Below are 27785 nucleotides of genomic sequence, written 5' to 3'. Positions count from 1 at the left end.
TATTCAGATACGTTAGACTACTGTTCTCATCTTGAGTTTAATTTTCACAACGTTTCAGCCGATGTAACTTCGGACTTTCTTTGGGTGTATTTTGTCGAACTCAAGAAGCTTTCTGTCAAACTCTGGAATCTACATGGAATCTCAAACAAAACCTTTTATTTAATCTACCAGGGTAGTGTTGCTACACAAGGGAAGTGACACGCCATGATTCCGAACAACACCGTCGATCAACACAACACGATCCCGAACAATACCGCCGAATTGACACGCCATGCTCAGCTGAGCATTTGCCATGAAAATAACGATAAAGCAGAAACAGGCTCGCAACGTCTCTTCTGTGGGAAAGAGATTGCAGGGAAGAGAAAAGAGCATTCCCCACTAAGCTACGAAATCTATTTTGAACTCTATCAAGGCAGGATAAGCTGCTTCTAGCAGCTCCTGCCCAGATGTGGCAACAGTACTCCTGGCTTTTATATAGGTAGAGAATTGCACCAGGAGTAAGATATTTACTGGAGCGGTAGAAGGATCCTGCTATTTTTCCAGCGACCTTGGCAATTGATTTGATATACGTGTTCCATTTCAGGTCAGGAGTAAAGGTCAAGCCCAGAAGCTTGTCAAAACATGAAGCCTCCCCAAGACAAGAGCCATTCATTTCAACTGATGCCAGATTGGCATCAGAACGTAGATGGTGTAGAGACAGAAGCTTGGTTTTAGATGCATTAAAAGTAACCAGCCACCTCTTTCCCCAAAACCATTAACCTCCAGAATGTCACTTGAATTTAATTTAACTGTGAATTGAATTAAAACTGTGTCTGTTATACAAATATTTTAATGGAATGTGTTCTGATGAACTCGTTTCACTTGTATCCCCTCGACGCACATATCCCCAACAAATCTGCTTAGCAATAAGATCTCACCCCTTCACTGTTGTTGTCCCTAAATGCCAGAAAGCTTTCTATTCTAATAGTTTCTTCCCTCGAACAGCTAGACTTTGAAATTCCCTTCCTGTTGCCTGCTTCCCTGGCTGTACTGATATGCAGAAGTTTAAATGTAACATAAACAAACATCTTGTTAATATTTCCTAGACATGGCCCCAAATAGTAGCCCCTTACGTCCAAGTGGCGATATGCTTTGTAAGGGGTGAACATGACTAAAAAAGAAAAAAAAAATTATCATACCATATTATGCAAGGATCTGTGGTGTAATGGGTAAAGTACTACTTAAAATGCAGTTGTAAAGTTACACTCTTCTGGAGGTTGAAGGTTCAATCTTAAGTGCGGGCAATACTAAAAATACAATTGCACATTACTTCTAAAGATTTCTACCTGGTCATGGTTGATGGAGCGAAAGCATGCTACCCTCATGGATTAGAAAAAAGGAATCTTATCGAAAATCCAAAGAATTTTTGAAGTCATCAAAACCAGTGGAGGTAGAACTCATTAAATTTGGTTGTTGAATGTTCATACACTTTTCGTACAATTTTGAAGAATTAATACTCTTGGTCTTATAATTTTGATCAAGTGTAAAATGCTTCATTTTATAAAAAAATATAAATTTCTGAATTAAACATTTGGTTGGTTGGTTGTTTTTGTTTTACGGCATATCAACCCTTTCAGGTTATTTAATGCTGAATCCAAAGATTTTGAAGAAAAATTTTTTTAATAGAATATATTTGTTGTTTTCAAGTCGGTTTCTATTTAACCCATAGTTGGGACCCTAACAGGTACTACCATTCCAGGTCAGAGTGGACCTGGGAGCAATGACAATTAAAGGATGGCTCCACACTCCCCAAAGCCCGCAAGCTGGGGCCTCACCACTGGATATAGTTTAAGGTCATATCCAGGACCTAAATATTTGAAGTGTAGCTTTGTTTTTTTTTCCAGTAACCTTTTAGGTTGTAGTATTCGTAACCTTTAGTGAGAGTTTAAAATCTATCGTTAAAAAAACATTTTCTTTTTAAAGATTTTCAAATGGTCTGAAATTTTGGATTAGCTGTGTATTTTTTTTATTGCTTATTATTTCTTGTAAATGGGAGGACTAAAGGTGTGACACTACTTGCCCTCACTGAAAACATCACTGACTGAATGTTTTGTGCCGTGGATCTTTCTTTCACCTTCTCTTGTTTTAGCTCTATCCATGTTGTCATTTTTTTATGCATTAGCAGTTGTCAGTGGGATACACACAGGTTCACAACTACAAAAATATCAAACAAAGTAAACAAAAGAAAAACATACTCTGATACATTCCCCATACATATTAGTCAGACTCGGAGTGCGTGTGTGACACCCGTGACCCTCTAAATGCTAAAGTCCACATCTACATCTACTGTTGAGGCTGCGTTTGTCAGTCATTTGATCAATACATTTTCCCATCTGCTCTGAGCCACACCATATGTTCGAACTCCAACTGAACTCTGAAACCCCTCGCTAATTCTAAATATATCTCTATTGTTTAGTCCTTTGTCATTTTAATAACTGCCCCACCTTGTCCTTTTAATAACTACTGCACCTTGTCATTTGAAATTTTTACATAAAGGGATTCAGACATGCAGCAAGCTTTTTAATAAGTTTTTTGGTCGAAAGTTTGGTTGCCAAGAGGTCAAAGTTGAAAGAGTTGACTTTTGCAAACTCTACCAAACTCCTCCGTCAATTTTGGGTCTAAACACTTGAAATAATAAATGTAGGTTACCTGGACATGAGCAGAGCTGTACATTGCAAGTGAAACAGTCGCATTTGTGAGTGATTTTTCAAAGTGGCGACTAGAAAAAATGAAACGCTTATCTTTTGGCGATTGTATATCTTTCATTGATAATCTTTCAAATCTCACTACTGAGTGAAAAATATCTTTTCAACTTCTTTTTAATAAAACGAACAAAGTTAATTTATTTAAACAATAAAAGTTTAATAAAACAATATACTCTTTTTTTAACGAAGCCTGTTTAAAAAAACATCTGAAGAAATTAGAATGTTTATACCTTCAAGTATCAACATAAATTTTCTTGTGTATTTAGAATTACACTTTTTTAAAAAAATACAGAAAAAAGTTCATTATGTACATAATCGTCACAGAACTAAGATGCCATATTCTAAAAATCACGTTGGTTTGGCTAGTAGCTTTTCTATTTGGTTAGTAAACGAATATATTTAGTTGTCAAAGGTCAACTAAAGATAAATTTGTCCGTAAAGCCCTGATGAGTCAAACGTTTTAATATATAAATATACATATGCACATTAAGTTATGAACAGTACATAGGGCCCGAGCAAAGCCAGGCTGAACTGCTAGTATATATCCCCCCCCCCAAATCAACAAAACATAATGATAACACAAAATAACCAACACTGAACATTGTACAACATTTAAATCAGTGTGGAATGCATTCCATGGGTCACTTTCCTCTCCAGTATGATATGCGTGTATTATTTTTCTTTTTTTTACTTTTTGTCTTTACTGTTTTTTTCATCTACATCGACATAATCATATTCGTACATGTTTGCTTTTAAGGAAAATAGTCAGCAGGTAGAGAATTCCACAATCTTGCAATCCTTGGAAAGAAGCTACTGGGATAGAAAGCTGTATTACAGTGAGGTATTATAACAGTGAATCAATGAAGACCACTAGACCAATGAATCAAACGAGCTGGAAAAAAGGAAGCAGGGAATAGATCAGAAAATTCTAAAAAAAAAAAAAATACATGCCATAATAGTATTTGTAGAAAAAAATGAGACTGGCAACATCATGTCTGTGAGAGAGAGGTTTGCAGTGAAAAAGAAAGTGTGCGGCCAATCAAATTACAGATACGTTTCTGCTATTTATCAAGAACCTTCAAATGGGACACAGATTGACAAACCCAAATATGACAACAGTATATGATACATGGCTTAATAATAGATTTGTAGAGATAGCATGAAGTGTGAGAAAATGTTTAGAGCGATGCAAAGAACTGATTTTATTAAGAAACAGAAAGAACAATAGATTTAATATATAGACTTAATATATAGATTTAATATATAGACTTAATATATAGATTTAATATATAGACTTAATATATAGATTTAATATATAGACTTAATATATAGATTTGATATATAGACTTAATATCTAGATTTAATATATAGACTTAATATATAGATTTAATATATAGACTTAATATATAGATTTAATATATAGACTTAATATATAGATTTAATATATAGACTTAATATATAGATTTAATATATAGACTTAATATATAGATTTAATATATAGACTTAATATATAGATTTGATATATAGACTTAATATCTAGATTTAATATATAGACTTAATATATAGATTTAATATATAGACTTAATATATAGATTTAATATATAGACTTAATATATAGATTTAATATATAGACTTAATATATAGATTTAATATATAGACTTAATATATAGATTTGATATATAGACTTAATATCTAGATTTAATATATAGACTTAATATATAGATTTAATATATAGACTTAATATATAGATTTAATATATAGACTTAATATATAGATTTAATATATAGACTTAATATATAGATTTGATATATAGACTTAATATCTAGATTTGATATATAGACTTAATATATAGATTTAATATATAGACTTAATATATAGATTTAATATATAGACTTAATATATAGATTTGATATATAGACTTAATATCTAGATTTAATATATAGACTTAATATATAGATTTAATATATAGACTTAATATATAGATTTAATATATAGACTTAATATATAGATTTAATATATAGACTTAATATCGAGATTTAATATATAGATTTAATATGTATACTTAATATATAGACTTAATATATAGATTTAATATATTGACTTAATATATAGACTTAATATATAGATTTGATATATAGACTTAATATACAGATTTAATATATAGACTTAATATATAGATTTAATGTATAGACTTAATATATAGATTTAATATATAGACTTAATATATAGATTTAATATATAGACTTAATATATAGATTTGATATATAGACTGAATATCTAGATTTAATATATAGACTTAATATATAGATTTAATATAGAGACTTAATATATAGATTTAATATATAGACTTAATATATAGATTTGATATATAGACTTAATATCTAGATTTAATATATAGACTTAATATATAGATTTAATATATAGACTTAATATATAGATTTAATATATAGACTTAATATATAGATTTGATATATAGACTTAATATCTAGATTTAATATATAGACTTAATATATAGATTTAATATATAGACTTAATATATAGATTTAATATATAGACTTAATATATAGATTTAATATATAGACTTAATATATAGATTTGATATATAGACTTAATATCTAGATTTAATATATAGACTTAATATATAGATTTAATATATAGACTTAATATATAGATTTAATATATAGACTTAATATATAGATTTGATATATAGACTTAATATCTAGATTTAATATATAGACTTAATATATAGATTTAATATATAGACTTAATATATAGATTTAATATATAGACTTAATATATAGATTAAATATATAGACTTAATATATAGATTTAATATATAGACTTAATATCGAGATTTAATATATAGATTTAATATGTATACTTAATATATAGACTTAATATATAGATTTAATATATTGACTTAATATATAGATTTAATATATTGACTTAATATATAGATTTAATATATAGATTTAATATATAGACTTAATATATAGATTTAATATATAGATTTAATATGTATACTTAATATATAGACTTAATACATAGATTTAATATATTGACTTAATATATGGACTTAATATATATATTTAATATATAGATTTAATATATAGACTTAATATATGGACATAATATATAGATTTAATATGTATACTTAATATATAGATTTAATATATAGACTTAATATATAGATTTAATATATAGACTTAATATTTAGATTTAATATGTATACTTAATATAGAGATTTAATATATAGACTTAATATATAGATTCAATATATAGACTTAATATATAGATTCAATATATAGACTTAATATATAGATTCAATATATAGACTTAATATATAGATTCAATATATAGACTTAATATATAGATTCAATATATAGACTTAATATATAGATTCAATATATAGACTTAATATATAGATTCAATATATAGACTTAATATATAGATTCAATATATAGACTTAATATATAGATTCAATATATAGACTTAATATATAGATTCAATATATAGACTTAATATATAGATTCAATATATAGACTTAATATATAGATTTAATATATAGACTTAATATATAGATTTAATATATAGACTTAATATATAGATTTAATATATAGACTTAATATATAGATTTAATATATAGACTTAATATTTAGATTTAATATGTATACTTAATATAGAGATTCAATATATAGACTTAATATATAGATTCAATATATAGACTTAATATATAGATTCAATATATAGACTTAATATATAGATTCAATATATAGACATAATATATAGATTCAATATATAGACTTAATATATAGATTCAATATATAGACTTAATATATAGATTCAATATATAGACTTAATATATAGATTCAATATATAGAGTTAATATATAGATTCAATATATAGACTTAATATATAGATTCAATATATAGACTTAATATATAGATTCAATATATAGACTTAATATATAGATTCAATATATAGACTTAATATATAGATTCAATATATAGACTTAATATATAGATTTAATATATAGACTTAATATATAGATTCAATATATAGACTTAATATATAGATTTAATATATAGACTTAATATATAGATTCAATATATAGACTTAATATATAGATTTAATATATAGACTTAATATATAGATTCAATATATAGACTTAATATATAGATTCAATATATAGACTTAATATATAGATTCAATATATAGACTTAATATATAGATTCAATATATAGACTTAATATATAGATTCAATATATAGACTTAATATATAGATTCAATATATAGACTTAATATATAGATTCAATATATAGACTTAATATATAGATTTAATATATAGACTTAATATATAGATTCAATATATAGACTTAATATATAGATTCAATATATAGACTTAATATATAGATTCAATATATAGACTTAATATATAGATTCAATATATAGACTTAATATATAGATTCAATATATAGACTTAATATATAGATTTAATATATAGACTTAATATATAGATTCAATATATAGACTTAATATATAGATTTAATATATAGACTTAATATATAGATTCAATATATAGACTTAATATATAGATTTAATATATAGACTTTATATATAGATTCAATATATAGAGTTACTATATAGATTTAATATATAGACTTAATATATAGATTCAATATAGAGACTTAATATATAGATTCAATATATAGACTTAATATATAGATTCAATATATAGACTTAATATATAGATTCAATATATAGACTTAATATATAGATTTAATATATAGACTTAATATATAGATTCAATATATAGACTTAATATATAGATTTAATATATAGACTTAATATATAGATTCAATATATAGACTTAATATATAGATTTAATATACAGGGTCGTGCAGCTAAATTGGGACTAACATAACTTTTTGTAAATTCGCTATTTTCAAAGGCAAATAATGATAAAACGTAATTTTAACTTATATTTATTTCTTCTTTATTGTCTACAGTACAAAATCATTTGATGTGAGCACCCTTTGCGTCAATAATTTGGGAGATTCTCGAGCGAAACCGTGAACAACTCCTTTTTACATCCTCGGGGTCAAGTTTACGAAATGCCCGATGAATGGCGGCCTTCAGAGAGTTGACACTTGGATGTGAAGTTACGTTAGACTCTCCCTCAGACAGCCAATAGTCACAAACATTCAGATCTGGGGAGCTGCTGGGCCAAATATCCTTCGGGACCATCAAAGGAAGATTCTCCTTCAGGAAATCCTGAACTTTCTTTGCTCCATGAGCGGGCGCAGAGTCTTGAACAGGCATCACTTTGAAGGGTTGGTAGTTTCTACGTATCCAAGGCATCAAAACATCTTTCAGAATTTTCAAGTACTCCGCTGTGTTGATTTTAAGGCCCGCTTCGATGAAATGAGGAGGCATCACCTTACCATCACTTGCGACGGCTGCAAAAACCATCACAGAGGCGGGATTTTTGCTCTGCATCACAGGAGGACGTTCTGAAGGATCGTAGGCAATTACCCGAGTGTTCTGGCGATTTGCAACCTCATCAACAACGAACTTTTTCTCGTCAACAAAAACGCGGACAGGTCCTCCTTTGTGTTTCAGATAGTTCAGAAGCTTTGGGCATCTTTCAGCTCTTAGGGCTTTTGCGCGGGTAGTTAAGAGGTTACGGACTCTCCTTACGTATGACTTCATACCAAGGTCTTCCTTGACTGCCCTGCTGATGGTGATAATACTCACTCTGCGCTTTTGTGCCAGTTTTGACATCGACTGACTTGGGTCTGCCTTCAACGTCCTTTTCAGCCCAGCAAGGAATGTTTTGGTTCTCTTTTGATCACTGCGGGGACTGTGTCGACTTCTCTGAACCTTACCCTCGGCATCAAAAGCAGCAAAAACTCGATAAACAGTCGATTTCGCATAGCCTGTGCTCTTAATAATGTCTGAAACAGAGTTCCCGGCGCGTCTCATTTCACATATCGTTGTTCTTCGTGCTAATTCCGCCATATTTGAGTGAAGTATGCCAGATCTTGATCTGAAATATTAAAGCAAAGGGTTTTATAGATTGACTGCAAAAAAAAATTTAGTCATAGGTAAGAAATTACGGAAGATATGTGCTGTTAAATTTAGTCCCAATTTATCTGCACGACCCTGTATAGACTTAATATATAGACTTAATATATAGATTTAATATATGGATTTAATATGTATATTTAATATATAGATTTAATATATAGACTCAATATATAGATTTAATATATAGACTTAATATATAGACTTAATATATAAAGTTAATATGTATACTTAATATCTAGATTTAATATATAGACTTAATATATAGACTTACTATATTGACTTAATATATAGATTTAATATAATGACTTAATATATAGATTTAATGTATAGATTTAATATATAGATTTAATATATAGATTTAATATATAGACTTAATATATGGATTTAATATATAGACTTACTATATTGACTTAATATATAGACTTAATATATAGATTTAATATATTGACTTAATATATTGACTTAATATATTGACTTAATATATAGATTTAATATATAGACTTAATATATAGACTTAATATATAGACTTAATATATAGATTTAATATATTGACCTAATATATTGACTTAATATATTGACTTAATATATAGATTTAATATATAGATTCAATATATTGACTTAATATATAGATTTAATATATAGACTTAATATATAGATTTAATATACAGATTTAATATATAGATTTAATATATAAATTTAATATATAGACTTAATATATAGATTTAATATATTGACTTAATATATTGACTTAATATATAGATTTAATATATAGACTTAATATGTATACTAAATATATAGATTTAATATATTGACTTAATATATTGACTTAATATATAGATTTAATATATAGACTTAATATATAGATTTAATATACAGATTTAATATATAGATTAAATATATAGATTTAATATATAGACTTAATATATAGATTTAATATATTGACTTAATATATTGACTGAATATATAGATTTAATATATAGACTTAATATATGGACTTAATATATAGATTTAATATATAGATTTAATATATAGATTTAATATATTGACTTAATATATAGACTTAATATATAGATTTAATATATAGACTTAATATATGGACTTAATATATAGATTTAATATATAGATTTAATATATTGACTTAATATATTGATGTAATATATAGATTTCATATATTGACTTAATATATAGACTTAATATATAGATTTAATATATTGACTTAATATATTGACTTAATATATAGATTTAATATATAGACTTAATATATAGATTTAATATATTGACTTAATATATAGATTTAATATATTGACTTAATATATAGATTTAATATATAGACTTAATATATAGACTTAATATATAGACTTAATATATAGACTTAATATATAGATTTAATATATAGATTTAATATATAGATTTAATATTTTGACTTAATATATAGATTTAATATATTGACTTAAAATATTGACTTAATATATTGATTTAATATATAGATTTAATATATAGATTTAATATATAGATTCAATATATTGACTTAATATATAGATTTAATATATGGATTTAATATATAGATTTAATATATTGACTTAATATATTGACTTAATATATAGATTTAATATATAGCCTTAATATATTGACTTAATATATAGATCTAATATATAGATTTAATATGTATACTTAATACATAGATTTAATATATAGACTAAATATATAGACTTAATATATAGATTTAATATATTGACTTAATATATAGATTTAATATATTGACTTAATATATAGATTTAATATATAGACTTAATATATTGACTTAATATATAGATTTAATATATTGACTTAATATATAGATTTAATATATAGATTTAATATATTGACTTAATATATAGACTTAATATATAGATCTAATATATAGATTTAATATATAGATTAAATATATAAACTTAATATATAGACTAAATATATGGACTTAATATATAGATTTAATATATAGACTTAATATATAGACTTAATATGTATACTTAATATATAGATTTGATATATAGATTTAATATATAGACTTAATATATAGATTTAATATATAGATTTAATATATAGACTTAATATATAGATTTAATATGCATACTTTATATATAGATTTAATATATAGACTTAATATGTTTACTTAATATATAGATTTAATATATAGACTTTATATATAGACTTAATATGTATACTTAATATACAGATTTGATATATAGATTTAATATATTGACTTAATATATAGACTTAATATGAATACTTAATATATAGATTTGATATACAGATTTAATATATTGACTTAATATAAAGATTTAATATGTATACTTAATATATAGATTTAATATATAGACTTAATATATAGATTTAATATATAGACTTAATATATAGACTTAATATATAGACTTAATATATAGACTTAATATATAGATTTAATCAATAGATTTAATATATAGATTTAATATATAGATTTAATATATTGACTAAATATATAGATTTAATATATTGACTTAATATATGGATTTAATATATAGATTTAATATATTGACTTAATATATAGACTTAATATATTGACTTAATATATAGACTTAATATATAGACTTTATATGTATACTTAATATATAGATTTGATATATAGATTTAATATACAGACTTAATATATAGATTTGATACATAGATTTAATATGTATACTTAATATATAGATTTGATATATAGACTTAATATATTGACTTTATATATCGACTTAATATATAGACTTAATATGTATACTTAGTATATAGATTTGATATATAGATGTAATATATTGACTTAATATATAGATTTAATATGTATACTCAATATATAGATTTAGACTTAATATATTGACTTAATATATAGATTTAATATATAGATTTTATATATAGATTTAATATATAGACTTAATATATAGATTAAATATATAGATTTAATATACAGACTTAATATATAGATTTAATATATAGACTTAATATATTGACTTAATATATTGACTTAATATATAGATTTAATATATTGACTTAATATATTGACTTAATATATTGACTTATTACATAGATTTAATATATAGATTAAATATATTGACTTTATATATAGATTTATTATATTGATTTAATATATAGACTTAATATATTGACTTAATATAGATTTAATATATTGACTTAATATAGAGACTAAATATATTGACTTAATATATAGATTTAATATGTAGATTTAATATATAGATTTAATATATTGACTTAATATATAGACTTAATATATAGATTTTATATATAGACTTAATATATTGACTTAATATATTGATTTAATATATTGACTTAATATATTGACTTAATAAATAGATTTAATATATTGACTTAATATATAGATTTAATATATAGACTTAATACATAGATTTAATATATTGACCAAATATAATGACTTAATATATAGATTTTATATATAGACTTAATATATTGACTTAATATATTGACTTAATATATAGATTTAATATATAGACTTAATATATAGACTTCATATATAGACTTAATATATAGATTTAATATATTGACCTAATATATTGACTTAATATATTGACTTAATATATAGATTTAATATATAGATTAAATATATTGACTTAATATATAGATTTAATATATAGACTTAATATATAGATTTAATATACAGATTTAATATATAGATTTAATATATAGATTTAATATATAGACTTAATATATAGATTTAATATATTGACTTAATATATTGACTTAATATATAGATTTAATATATAGACTTAATATGTATACTTAATATATAGATTTAATATATTGACTTAATATATTGACTTAATATATAGATTTAATATATAGACTTAATATATAGATTTCATATACAGATTTAATATATAGATTTAATATATAGATTTAATATATAGACTTAATATATAGTTTTAATATATTGACTTAATATATTGACTGAATATATAGATTTAATATATAGATTTAATATATAGATTTAATATATAGATTTAATATATTGACTTAATATATAGACTTAATATATAGATTTAATATATTGACTTAATATATTGACTGAATATATAGATTTAATATATAGATTTAATATATAGATTACATATATAGATTTAATATATAGACTTAATATATGGACTTAATATATAGATTTAATATATAGATTTAATATATTGACTTAATATATTGATGTAATATATAGATTTCATATATTGACTTAATATATTGACTAAATATATAGACTTAATATATAGATTTAATATATTGACTTAATATATTGACTTAATATATAGATGTAATATATAGACTTAATATGTAGATTTAATATATTGACTTAATATATAGATTTAATATATTGACTTAATATATAGATTTAATATATAGACTTAATATATAGACTTAATATATAGACTTAATATATAGACTTAATATATAGATTTAATATATAGATTTAATATATAGATTCAATATATTGACTTAATATATAGATTTAATATATTGACTTAAAATATTGACTTAATATATAGATTTAATATATAGATTTAATATATAGATTTAATATATAGATTTAATATATTGACTTAATATATAGATTTAATATATGGATTTAATATATAGATTTAATATATAGATTTAATATATTGACTTAATATATTGACTTAATATATAGATTTAATATATAGACTTAATATATTGACTTAATATATAGATCTAATATATAGATTTTATATGTATACTTAATACATAGATTTAATATATAGACTTAATATATAGACTTAATATATAGATTTAATATATTGACTTAATATATAGATTTAATATATTTACTTAATATATAGATTTAATATATAGACTTAATATATTGACTTAATATATAGATTTAATATATTGACTTAATATATAAATTTAATATATAGATTTAATATATTGACTTAATATATAGACTTAATATATAGATCTAATATGTAGATTTAATATATAGATTAAATATATAGACTTAATATATAGACTTAATATATGGACTTAATATATAGATTTAATATATAGACTTAATATATAGACTTAATATGTATACTTAATATATAGATTTGATATATAGATTTAATATATAGACTTAATATATAGATTTAATATATAGATTTAATATATAGATTTAATATATAGACTTAATATATAGATTTAATATGTATACTTTATATATAGATTTTATATATAGACTTAATATGTTGACTTAATATATAGATTTAATATATAGACTTTATATATAGACTTAATATGTATACTTAATATATAGATTTGATATATAGATTTAATATATTGACTTAATATATAGACTTAATATGAATACTTAATATATAGATTTGATATATAGATTTAATATATTGACTTAATATAAAGATTTAATATGTATACTTAATATACAGATTTAATATATAGACTTAATATATAGATTTAATATATAGACTTAATATATAGACTTAATATATAGACTTAATATATAGACTTAATAAATAGATTTAATATATAGATTTAATATATAGATTTAATATATTGACTAAATATATAGATTTGATAAATTGACTTAATATATGGATTTAATATATAGATTTAATATATTGACTTAATATATAGACTTAATATATTGACTTAATATATAGATTTAATATATAGACTTTATATGTATACTTAATATATAGATTTGATATATAGATTTAATATACAGACTTAATATATAGATTTGATACATAGATTTAATATGTATACTTAATATATAGATTTGATATATAGACTTAATATATTGACTTAATATATAGACTTAATATATAGACTTAATATGTATACTTAATATATAGATTTGATATATAGATGTAATATATTGACTTAATATATAGATTTAATATGTATACCCAATATATAGATATAGACTTAATATATTGACTTAATATATAGATTTAATATATAGATTTTATATATAGATTTAATATATAGACTTAATATATAGATTAAATATATAGATTTAATATACAGACTTAATATATAGATTTAATATATAGACTTAATATATTGACTTAATATATTGACTTAATATATAGATTTAATATATTGACTTAATATATTGACTTATTACATAGATTTAATATATAGATTAAATATATTGACTTTATATATAGATTTATTATATTGATTTAATATATAGACTTAATATATTGACTTAATATAGATTTAATATATTGACTTAATATATAGACTCAATATATTGACTTAATATATAGATTTAATATGTAGATTTAATACATAGATTAAATATATTGACTTAATATATAGACTTAATATATAGATTTTATATATAGACTTAATATATTGACTTAATATATAGATTTAATATATTGACTTAATATATTGACTTAATATATAGATTTAATATATTGACTTAATATATTGACTTAATATATAGATTTAATATATAGATTTAATATATAAATTTAATATATTGACTTAATATATAGACTTAATATATTGACTTAATATATTGACTTAATATATAGATTTAATATGTATACTTAATATATAGATTTAATATATAGACTTAATATATAGATTTAATATATAGACTTAATATATAGACTTAATATGAATACTTAATATATAGATTTGATATATAGATTTAATATATTGACTTACTATAAAGATTTAATATGTATTCTTTATATATAGACTTAATATATTGACTTAATATATAGATTTAATATATAGATTTAATATATTGACTTAATATATAGATTTAATATATAGACTTAATACATAGATTTAATATATTGACTTAATATAATGACTTAATATATAGATTTTATATATAGACTTAATATATTGACTTAATATATAGATTTAATATATAGATTTAATATATAGACTTAATATGTATACTTAATATATAGATTTGATATATAGATTTAGTATACAGACTTAATATATAGACTTAATATATAGACTTAATATATAGACTTAATATATAAACTTAATATATAGATTTTATATATAGACTTAATATATAGATTTAATATACAGACTTAATATATAGATTTAATATATAGACTTAATATATAGATTTAATATACAGATTTAATATATAGATTTAATATATAGATTTAATATATAGACTTAATATATAGATTTAATATATTGACTTAATATATTGACTTAATATATAGATTTAATATATAGACTTAATATATAGATTTAATATATTGACTTAATATATAGACTTAATATATAGATTTAATATATTGACTTAATATATAGACTTTATATATAGATTTAATATATTGACTTAATATATAGACTTAATTTATAGATTTAATATATAGACTTAATATATAGACTTAATATATTGACTTAATATATAGACTTTATATATTGACTTAATATATAGACTTAATATATAGATTTAATATATAGACTTAATATATAGATTTAATATATTGACTTAATATATAGACTTAATATATAGATTTAATATATTGACTTAATATATAGACTTTATATATTGACTTAATATATAGACTTAATATATAGATTTAATATATTGACTTAATATATAGACTTAATATATAGACTTAATATATAGACTTAATATATTGACTTAATATATAGACTTAATATATAGATTTAATAAATAGACTTAATATATAGACTTAATATATTGATTTAATATATAGACTTAATATATAGACTTAATATATAGATTTAATATATGGACTTAATATATAGACTTTATATATAGATTTAATATATAGATTTAATATATAGATTTAATATATTGACTTAATATATAGACTTAATATATTGACTTACTATATAGACTTAATATATAGATTTAATATATAGACTTAATATATAGACTTAATATATTGATTTAATATATAGACTTAATATATAGATTTAATATATAGACTTATTATATAGACTTAATATATAGATTTAATATATAGACTTAATATATAGATTTAATATATTGACTTAATATATTGACTTAATATATAGATTTAATATATAGAATTAATATATAGATTTAATATATTGACTTAATATATTGACTTAATATATAGATTTAATATATTGACTTAATATATTGACTTAATATATAGACTTAATATATAGATTTAATATATTGACTTAATATATAGATTTAATATATAGATTTAATATATAGATTTAATATATTGACTTAATATATAGATTTAATATATTGACTTAATATATAGACTTAATATATTGACTTAATATATAGACTTAATATATTGACTTAATATATAGGTTTAATATATAGACTTAATATATAGACTTAATATATAGATTTAATATATAGACTTAATATATTGACTTAATATATAGATTTAATATATAGACTTATTATATAGATTTAATATATAGATTTAATATATAGATTTAATATATTGACTTAATATATAGATTTTATATATGGATTTAATATATAGATTTAATATATAGATGTAATATATTGACTTAATATATTGACTTAATATATAGATTTAATATATAGATTTAATATATAGATTTATTATATTTACTTAATATATAGATTTAATATATAGATTTAATATGTATACTTAATATATAGATTTAATATATGGATTTAATATATAGACTTAATATATAGACTTAATATATAGACTTAATATATAGACTTAATATATAGATTTAATATATAGACTTAATATATAAACTTAATATATAGACTTAATATATAGATATAATATATAGATTTAATATATAGATTTAATATATAGACTTAATATATAGATTTAATATATAGATTTAATATATAGATTTAATATATTGACTTAATATATAGATTTAATATATTGACTTAATATATAGATTTAATATATTGACTTAATATATAGATTTTATATATAGACTTAATATACTGACTTAATATATAGATTTAATATATTGACTTAATATATAGATTTAATATATAGATTTAATATATAGATTAATATATAGACTTAATATATAGATTTAATATATAGACTTAATATATTGACTTAATATATAGATTTAATATATAGACTTTATATATAGACTTAATATGTATACTTCATATATAGATTTGATATATAGATTTTATATATTGACTTAATATATAGATTTAATATATAGACTTAATATATTGACTTAATATATAGACTTAATATATAGACTTAATATGTATACTTAATATATAGATTTGATATATAGATTTAGTATATTGACTTAATATATAGATTTAATATGTATACTTAATATATAGATTTAATATATAGACTTAATATATAGATTTAATGTATAGATTTTATGTATAGACTTAATATGTATACTTAATATATAGATTTGATATATAGATTTAATATATTGACTTAATATATAGATTTAATATGTATACTTAATATGTAGATTTAATATATAGACTTAATATATTGACTTAATATATAGACTTAATATGTATACATAATATATAAATTTGATATATAGATTTAATATATAGATTGAATAAATAGACTTAATATATAGATTTTATATGTATACTTAATATATAGATTTAATATATAGATTTAATATATAGACTTAATATATAGACTTTATATGTATACTTAATATATTGATTTAATATATAGACTTAATATATAGATTTAATAAATAGACTTAATATATAGATTTTATATGTATACTTAATATATAGATTTAATATATAGATTTAATATATAGACTTAATATATTGACTTAATATATAGATTCAATATATAGACTTAATATATAGACTTAATATGTATACTTAATAAATAGATTTGATATATAGATTTAATATATAGACTTAATATATAGACTTAATATATAGATTTAATATATAGACTTAATATATAGATGTAATATATAGACTTAATATATAGATTTAATATAACGACTTAATATATAGATTTGATATATAGATTTAATATACAGACTTAATATATAGACTTAATATATAGATTTAATATATAGACTTAATATATAGATTTAATATATTGACCTAATATATAGATTTAATATATAGATTTAATATATTGATTTAATATATTGATTTAATACATAGATTTAATATATAGACTTTATATATAGACTGAATATATTGACTTAATATATAGATTTAATATATTGACTTAATATATAGATTTAATATATAGACTTAATATATAGACTTAATATATAGACTTAATATGCATACTTAATATATAGATTTGATATATAGATTTAATATACAGACTTAATATATTGATTTAATATGTATACTTAATATATTGATTTAATATGTATACTTAATATATAGATTTAATATATAGACTTAATATATAGATTTTATATATAGATTTAATATATAGACTTAATATATAGATTTAATACATAGATTTAATATATAGACTTAATATATTGACTTAATATATAGATTTAATATATTGACCTAATATATAGATTTAATATATAGATTTAATATATTGACTTAATATATAGATTTATTATATAGATTTAATATATAGACTTAATATATTGACTTAATATATAGACTTAATATATTTACTTAATATATTGACTTAATATATAGATTTAATATATAGACTTAATATATAGATTTAATATATAGACCTAATATATAGACTTAATATATTGACTTAATATATTGACTTAATATATTGATTGAATATATAGACTTAATATATAGATTTAATATATAGACTTAATATATAGACTTAATATATAGACTTAATATATAGATTTAATATGTATACTTAATATGTAGATTTAATATATAGACTTAATATATTGACTTAATATATAGATTTAATATATAGACTTAATATATAGATTTAATATATAGACTTAATATATAGATTTAATATATAGACTTAATATATACATTTAATATATAGACTTAATATATAGATTTAATATATAGACTTAATATATTGACTTAATATATAGATTTAATATGTATACTTAATATATAGACTTAATATATAGACTTAATATATAGACTTAATATGTATACTTAATAAATAGATTTGATATATAGATTTAATATATAGACTTAATATATAGACTTAATATATAGATTTAATATATAGACTTAATGTATAGACTTAATATATAGACTTAATATATAGATTTAATATATAGACTTAATATATTGACTTAATATATAGACTTAATATGCATACTTAATATATAGATTTGATATATAGATTTATTATATAGATTTAATATATAGATTTAATATATAGACTTAATATGCATACTTAATATATAGATTTGATATATAGATTTATTATATAGATTTGATATATAGATTTAATATATAGATTATATATATAGATTTATTATGTAGACTTAATATATAGATTTAATATATAGACTTAATATATTGACTTAATATATAGATTTAATATGTATACTTAATATATAGACTTAATATATAGACTTAATATGTGTACTTAATATATAGATTTAATATATAGATTTAATATATAGACTTAATATACAGACTTTGCAATTTAGTGTTTGCCTGTAAAAACAATTAAAGGTCTAATTGTTATGTTGGAGACTTGGAGAAAATTATGGAAAGTAAAATTATGAAAAAGAATGTTCCTATTTACTTGCCTCCCCACGAGGGCAGAGTTAGAAACAAGGTCAGTTTTTAATGTGACAATTTTTTATTTTTGTTCCTATCCAGAGTGTCCCTTTCTGGGGAGCTGGATTTTCCCCAGATTAAAAACCGACTTTGTGTCTAACTCTGCCTTCATGGGGAGGCAAGTGTGTGCTTATATATATATATATAATATAAAGCTGTGTGTGTGTGTGTGTGTGTCTGGTCACGATTAGGCTCCTATATGGTTGACTATTTTAAAAAACTGATTACATATAATGATAGAAGATATATCGAGGCACAGGAATGGATATGTTTGATCTGGCAGAACAGTGGTTCATTAAAATTGTGGGGTCTCCGTACGCGCCTGGTCCACAGTGTATGGAAATAAAAAATTTAAAAATTAAAAAGAAGTTTACAAGTGTTTTTGATATAGATGTACATAAGAATACTTTGATAAGTATGTTTTAACTTAAATAGGGATGGTATAATAATATTGTGGGGTCTGCATTCGCACCTGGCCTCCATAGAATGGAAATAGGCACAAACTTTAATAAAGACTTTCCATATCTATCTGCGTAAGTATACTTTGATAATTATGTTTCAGTTTGAAGAAATATGGTATAATAAAATTATGGGGTGTTCGTTCGCGCCTGACCCCCATAGAATGGAAATATGTCACAAAGTTTAACAAGGTTTTTTATTATAGATCCACAAAATATTGTGATAAGTGTTTCAGTGTGAACAGGTATGGTATAATAAATTATGGGGTTTATCTATTTTATTTTTACTTTCATCATATTTTGCTTTGGTTTTGATACCCCCAAATTCAAAGCTATCTCTTTACAACCCTTCGTTTTCATAACCTATCATACTTTCATAAATCAGAGTCCATTTTCTGTAGGCTGTTTTTTAACCCAGTCAACGACAGGTACTTTTGCTAGTATATATATATATATATATATATATATATATATATATATATATATATATATATATATACACACACATACATACACCGTACTTTGGGATAATTGTGCCAACTAGCAAAAAGTGCTCTTTTGGCAACCAGGCATATAAAGATCACTTTTTTTTAGTTGCCGCAAATTACCCCTGGATTTGGTGCAATTACCCCAAAGTAAGGTGTGTGTATATATATATATATATATATATATATATATATATATATATACTACCAGGGAGACCTGACGTTGCCTGGGATTGAATGATGATCAACGAATATTTCACACATATTTTTATTGTCATCGAAATCCGTGAAATCGCCCGGGAGGAAGCTTCACATGCCTCCATGCAGTAACTTAGTCCAAAATATGTGCTATTCTACATTGCACTCTAGAGAACCTAATGTTTCTTTTATAAAATTATTTTAGATTATTTTATACAAACTTCTTTCCAGGTAAAAAAAGAAAAAAACATTACAAAATTTATGTGTGGACTTTGGACCTACAGACCACATAATGAAAAAAAAACAAAAAACAAAAAAACATCTAAATTTTCACGTCTTATAAAATTTCTTTGCAGTTAAAAAAAAAAAAATTAAAAATTATGTGCAGAAAAAACAAATTAAGAAATTTATGTGCAGAGTTTGAACCTATGGATCACATGCAAAAAAAAAAAAAATCCCCCAAAAAACAGGCTATCAACTTACCCACAGTAGAATTTTCATGGCCCCGTTGTTCTATCATTGTTGCTAAGCAACGACATAGAAAAAATGGCTTTACCGATGATAGATAAATTAAAATAGCAGTTTCGATTATCGGTAATTATTGGGGTCATTCTGAGACAAAACTTAACTAAGATTACTCCCAGACTTATACACTTATAGTTCTGTAATTTTTTAAGAAAATCTGTTCAGCCACTTTGGAGTCTATAAAGCACAAACGCACACACACAGACAAAGTTATATTTATATAACTGTAGATATATCTTATTTTTATTTTTTTTTTATTTTTTGATACAATATAAATATAAAATTTGAATAGAAATAAAATGATATAATATAATCGTACACTGTGATCTTTGCTCGAAGGCCAAGGAGCTTGCGAACTTAAATTTTGTGCAGACAAGTAGTTTATTGAATATTAAGACTTGTTTAATCAAAGTAACCTATTATGTTTTCATTGGTGGCCATGTTTTTCACTAACTGAACAAATACTAATATGCATGCGTGTTACAACCCCCCCTCCTCCACAGGTTAATTTGAAAAATACTATTTAAAAACTATCACGCAGTAAGAATGTAATTAAATTTTCAGATCGACCTTCACCATTAAATAAAACGCCTTGCTCTTAGATTTGATGGTTATAAGCATTCTTGTACCCAATATTAATGTGAATGATATTATTATTTTTAATTTGTAACAGTGACAAAGTAAGAACTAAAGTGAAAACAACTGCCCAACAAAAACATGATGAAATTGTTTGTTTTTTTGTTTTCTTTTACATAGGAGTCACCACTTATCAAGGCCCAGAGGTTACTCGAGGATAAGGATTAAAGGGTGTACAGTATCAGAATCATAGTAATCGTTAGTAGTGGAGATCTTTTTTTTTTTTTACATAGGAGTCGCCACTTATCAAGGCCCTGAGGCCACTCGAGGATAAATGTTATACAGTAATCAATGGGATAATATCGTAGTAGTCGTTATTAAGGGAAATTTGGTAGATTGGATTACTTAAATGCGCGGGGGGGGGCGGTTTATCAAGAATTTGTTTATGTTGGACTTGAAGACAACCAAGTTGTAGTCAGCTGGGTCCTTTAAACCAAATAAGATGATTAACTTTGATCATCAGGCTCATGTGTTTATGAACTCATAGTGCATACCTACAAAAACTCACAACAAAACTCCACAGTTTTATAAATTTTATTGTAAATTAGCGGCTGCGCCGCATCTGCATATACAGTGCGGAGTCAAACACAAAATCGAGTACACTCAACATCATCTTACCATCAACGTTTACCTTGTGAACTCGGAGTATGGGAAATTCCCATATGCACAAAACAAAATCACTAAAAAAACAAAAATATCTTAACTAAGTTTAAGGATAATGAGTAAACGTTGGATAAAACGATTAAAATTATTACGAACTTGCCAGGATTCGAACCTGGGATCTTCTAATCCGTAGTCAGATGCATTATCTATTGTACCACTAGTCCTGTCCGTATGCCGAAAGATGTTACCGCGACTGTATACAGACAGTGCTAAATTCCATTGACATAGGCAGGTACCTTTTTTGAAAATTGCACGAAACGGCCCAAAAACCCTTATTTCGGGCTTTATGTGTGACTCGGTGTTGTTCGTTACGAATCATATATAGATAAAGACAATCTAGGGATTCACACCTTTCAGGGAAAAAAAAGAATTTTTCAATTCGGTGCATCCGTTCGAAAATTTTATTGGTATATATACACACATAAATAAATAAACATTTAGAATTTTATTAATAGTATAGATGTGTATGTCACTTGTTGGTTTGAAATTAAAAGAAATAATAAATTCCACAATCAGCACGTGCAAATTTTTGATATGATTCAGAGGATTAAGGGACAGCTTCATGAAATCCATCAGATCTCATTAAGAAATATGCAAGGTCATACAATTTTGGGTATTATTTTACTTTAAGGCCCGTCTCACGTTCGTATATAACAAAATATTTTTTTGTAGATTTCGGTGTGCTAAAAACGAATCTGCAAACCGTTTCCGTCGCAAAAAAATAGTTCCCATGATATAAAGAAATTACTTTTTCGAAAAGTGGGTGATCACTTTCCCATCTAAATTTAACTTAAAATGAGCACCCCATTTTCTGGCCACCTGAGAGAGGGGTCATTTTTTGTGTATTTATTGGCTAAAAAGTTTTTTTGTTTGATTTCTTTTGCATGGTATTAACCCCTGAATTTGGGACTCTTTTCCATTTCACAGTCTAGCCTTTGTTTATGCTATGCGCGAGCATAAACGAAAGCTGTTAAATGTACACTCGCATACCAAACTGCCTTGTCACAGTGTAGTATTAAATTCAAATTCAACAAAAAACAAGTAGTTTTCCAAATATTAAACCATATAATTCTATATGTTATCATGGGTGGTCATTTTGTACGCACACGTTTTTTTTAAAATTTGGGCCATTAGGTAAGTAAATATTTATTCATATATCACTGACTCAATTATTTATTCTAATTTATAGAATCGTTTTTAAAGATTTTATCTAATTTCACTATAATTATTGGCGCTTCTACAGAATTCAGACAAGATTTCTAGTCGATAAACAGAATTTTCAGATAAAAAAACAACGGTTTTAACTGATTTTTTTTGTCAATTCTAATAAATTACAATGGTAGCTTCCAAATTATGCAGTCGAAATTACCCGTATATTACTGAATTATTAAACAAAACAACATTAATCGTGTTAGCAGGTGAAAAATTGCTGCTATCTTCTTTAAATCAAAACAGAAAATTACTTCCCTTTTGAACTCTCTTGTATCTTACGATCGTTTTCATCGAATTCTATTTTTTATTTTCTTTAAAAAAAAATTTCTACGTTATCGATTTTCGTAATTTTTGGATAGAATCATCTTAAAAATACGAGGAATATGTGGATACCATTGTTTTTATGTGAAATTCGGTATTACGATTTCCGAAATTTCGTCCCAATAGTGTACAAGCGCCTAATTATTATAGCAGTACAGATTGGTATTTTTTTAATAATTCAACAAATTAATTTTTATATTCATTCAGGAGTAAGGAGTCAACCAGGAAAAGGTTAAAAAAGAATACAACCTATTAATTTTAATTCCACACTGAATACAATTAATAGATTTTACATTATGCAGCATTTTTTAACCACCAATGATGGAAGATTTTTCCTAAATCTGAACTTCGAGAATCAATGATAAATTTTTTTTTTTTTTTTTACACAGTGATCACCACTTATCAAGGCCCGGAAGCCACTCAGGAATAAGGGTTATTGCAAGTACATTACGTTAGTGTGGAGATTTGATGAAGTGTTTACTTAAGGGGGCGGTTCATTAGGAATTTGTTAACATTGGACTTGAACACATCCAAGTTGTAGTCCGATGGGAAGCAGGCAGATGGAACAGAGTTCCACAGGCGTGCAGTTCTAAGAAAGAAGCTTTGTTCATGGAATTCACGTTTTGATTTAGGCACAGATAAAGAGTGGGGGAAATTTTTCACAGTGGATTCGGCTAGACGGGTGTTTTTCGTGAAAGATTGGCGAGGGGGGGACCAGAGATTGGAGTTTAGATGAGCACCTGCCATAGAAATAACGATAAAACAAGGATGGGCTCGCAACGTCTCTTCTGTGGGAGACAGGTTGCAGGGTAGAGAAAAGGGCATCCCCCACTAAGCCACGAAGTCTATTTTGTACTCTGTCAAGGCAGGATAGGCTGTTTTTTGCAGCTCCTGCCCAGATATGGCAACAGTATTCCATCCTTGGACGTAAATAGAACCAAGCCTGACTTGCCAAATTTGCTCTCACTTTCTCAGCAAGTAGGACAGGCAATTAAGTTAACAGAAGCTTCACAAACTGAATATGGTTTTGAAGCAACATATTACAGCCAAAGTTTTGAATCAAAAATTGGAACCAACATTTTGGTCTAAAGGCTCTTATAGGGAGCAATTTGACTCTATATTAAACTCTATTAAAACAGTGTTTGGTTTTTCTTTATTTGTTAAATATATTTTCAATTATAACAGAAAATCAATTTTTAAGGTATTCAAATATTATTGCTCAATTCTGTGAAAAAAATCTACAATTATAAGCAAGCCCTTCATTGGCTGTTATGGCCACCCACTGTTTTTGTTTAGACCAATCAAATTGATCGTTGTTTTAACTGGCGAGCAATGCACCTGTCGAGAAGTTGAATACTTTTTCTTCAGTTCCAGACATGCAGCCGAACGAGAAGGAAGGAACTCAACTCTCTCTGGATATTTTTTGTAAATATAATTCAGAAATAATGAATTTAAAAAAAAAAAGTTGTTTTGGGCGTAAAAAAAGAAATTTAAGTGAGGAGTCCATTTCACATATAAATTTAACATAAAACGATCCCACATTAACGCACTTATGGATTATAATGAAGGGGAGGAACCTACTTTCTTAGGCGATTACGTGTGGTTTCACAACTTTGCCATTCAGTGGAAAAAAATAGGGCTGACGTACACGAGTGAGGCCCCTGTAGCAAAATATGCATTGGCTCTGATGTTGTACGTAGTTCGTTTGAGGGAGCGTTCTTTATAACGAAAAGGAAAGAAGTTTGGCGTGTGTTGTTTTTTTTTAAATTATTTTTGCTTGATTATTTTGTTTTTTTTCTTTTTTTATGGATATATATATATATATATATATATATATATATATATATATATTTTGGTTTGCCCAGGTTTTTTTTTGGGGGGGGGAGTTATAGTTATAGGAAAATTGGTGCAAGTCCAGATTAGCAATTGTGGCGATAAACAAAAACCTTTATGAGTACCTTTTATTTCCTTGATTTAAAAAAAAAAAAAAAAACCTAAACGACAAAAACACGACTGTTTTTGTTTTAATAATTATTTTCTATTCAAACTATAATCTCTTCCTCCTAAAATCCCCCCCCCCCGGTAAATTTTTACGACGTGCCCCAGTGTATTATAAACACCCCAACCTCCCCATGTTAAGAACGGCTTTCGGAATAAACACCCCCAACCTCGAAAGCCATTCTTTACATAAGGGTTGGGGGGGGGGTATTTTGAAAGCCGTTCTTACCATGGGGTGGTTGGGAGTGTTTGCTGGGTCAGGTTGTAAAAAAAAAAAAATACCCATCCAAAACAAAAGAAACCATAACAAAATAATCAAGCCAAAATAATAATATAACAAAAAAACCCGCCAAACTTCCCTTTTCGGAATAAAGAACGCTCCCTCGAACGAACTGTGTACAACATCTGAGCCGATACGTATTTCGCTATAGGGACCGCCTCATTCGTGTACGTCCGCCAAAAAGAATTAACTGCCCTAAAAAGGTAGAATAGCTCTTCTTTCCGCCAAGAGACTCATTTGCGTAGGTGTGGGGATTTAGCAGAGTGTATTATTAATCTACAATAGTACAAAATAAATGCTCAATCTAAATAATTTCATTTGTTCGAAATAATTTACGTCGTCGAACGTAACTTTTACGAACTTATCTTGGGGGGGGGGGGGGGGTGAAAGCGCACCCGTGTCATTGCGTACGTAACTTTC

The 27785-nt window shown here is 23.3% G+C and overlaps 1 protein-coding gene across 1 annotated transcript; it reads right to left on the bottom strand.

Annotated features, from left to right (window-relative positions):
• Positions 1 to 7711: 7711 nt before the first annotated feature.
• On the bottom strand, positions 7712 to 27729 carry LOC145297734 (uncharacterized). Its single transcript, XM_080143952.1, has 2 exons — positions 26669 to 27729; positions 7712 to 8793 (listed from the first exon to the last, which is right to left on the bottom strand). Exons 1-2 carry the CDS (start codon positions 26764 to 26766, stop codon positions 7761 to 7763), a joined length of 1131 nt encoding a protein of 376 aa, XP_080000078.1. The 5' UTR covers positions 26767 to 27729; the 3' UTR covers positions 7712 to 7760.
• Between the last annotated feature and the right edge of the window lie 56 nt (positions 27730 to 27785).

This window comes from Euprymna scolopes, chromosome 18 (assembly GCF_053919585.1).
Source record: "Euprymna scolopes isolate OS-2025 chromosome 18, ASM5391958v1, whole genome shotgun sequence".
NCBI classification, from domain to species: domain Eukaryota; kingdom Metazoa; phylum Mollusca; class Cephalopoda; order Sepiida; family Sepiolidae; genus Euprymna; species Euprymna scolopes.
The sequence above is the reverse complement of the archived record's forward strand: the minus strand, read 5'-3'. Positions and strand labels throughout refer to the sequence as shown.

Bases quoted from the DNA above. Each gene is read 5' to 3' on its own strand.
- LOC145297734 (XM_080143952.1), bottom strand. From the start codon at position 26,766: ATGCATATTTTGCTACAGGGGCCTCACTCGTGTACGTCAGCCCTATTT. The intron at 8,794-26,668 runs GTAGGTTCCTCC...TTAATATTTCAG, and splicing joins ACACGTAATCGCCTAAGAAA to ATCAAGATCTGGCATACTTC.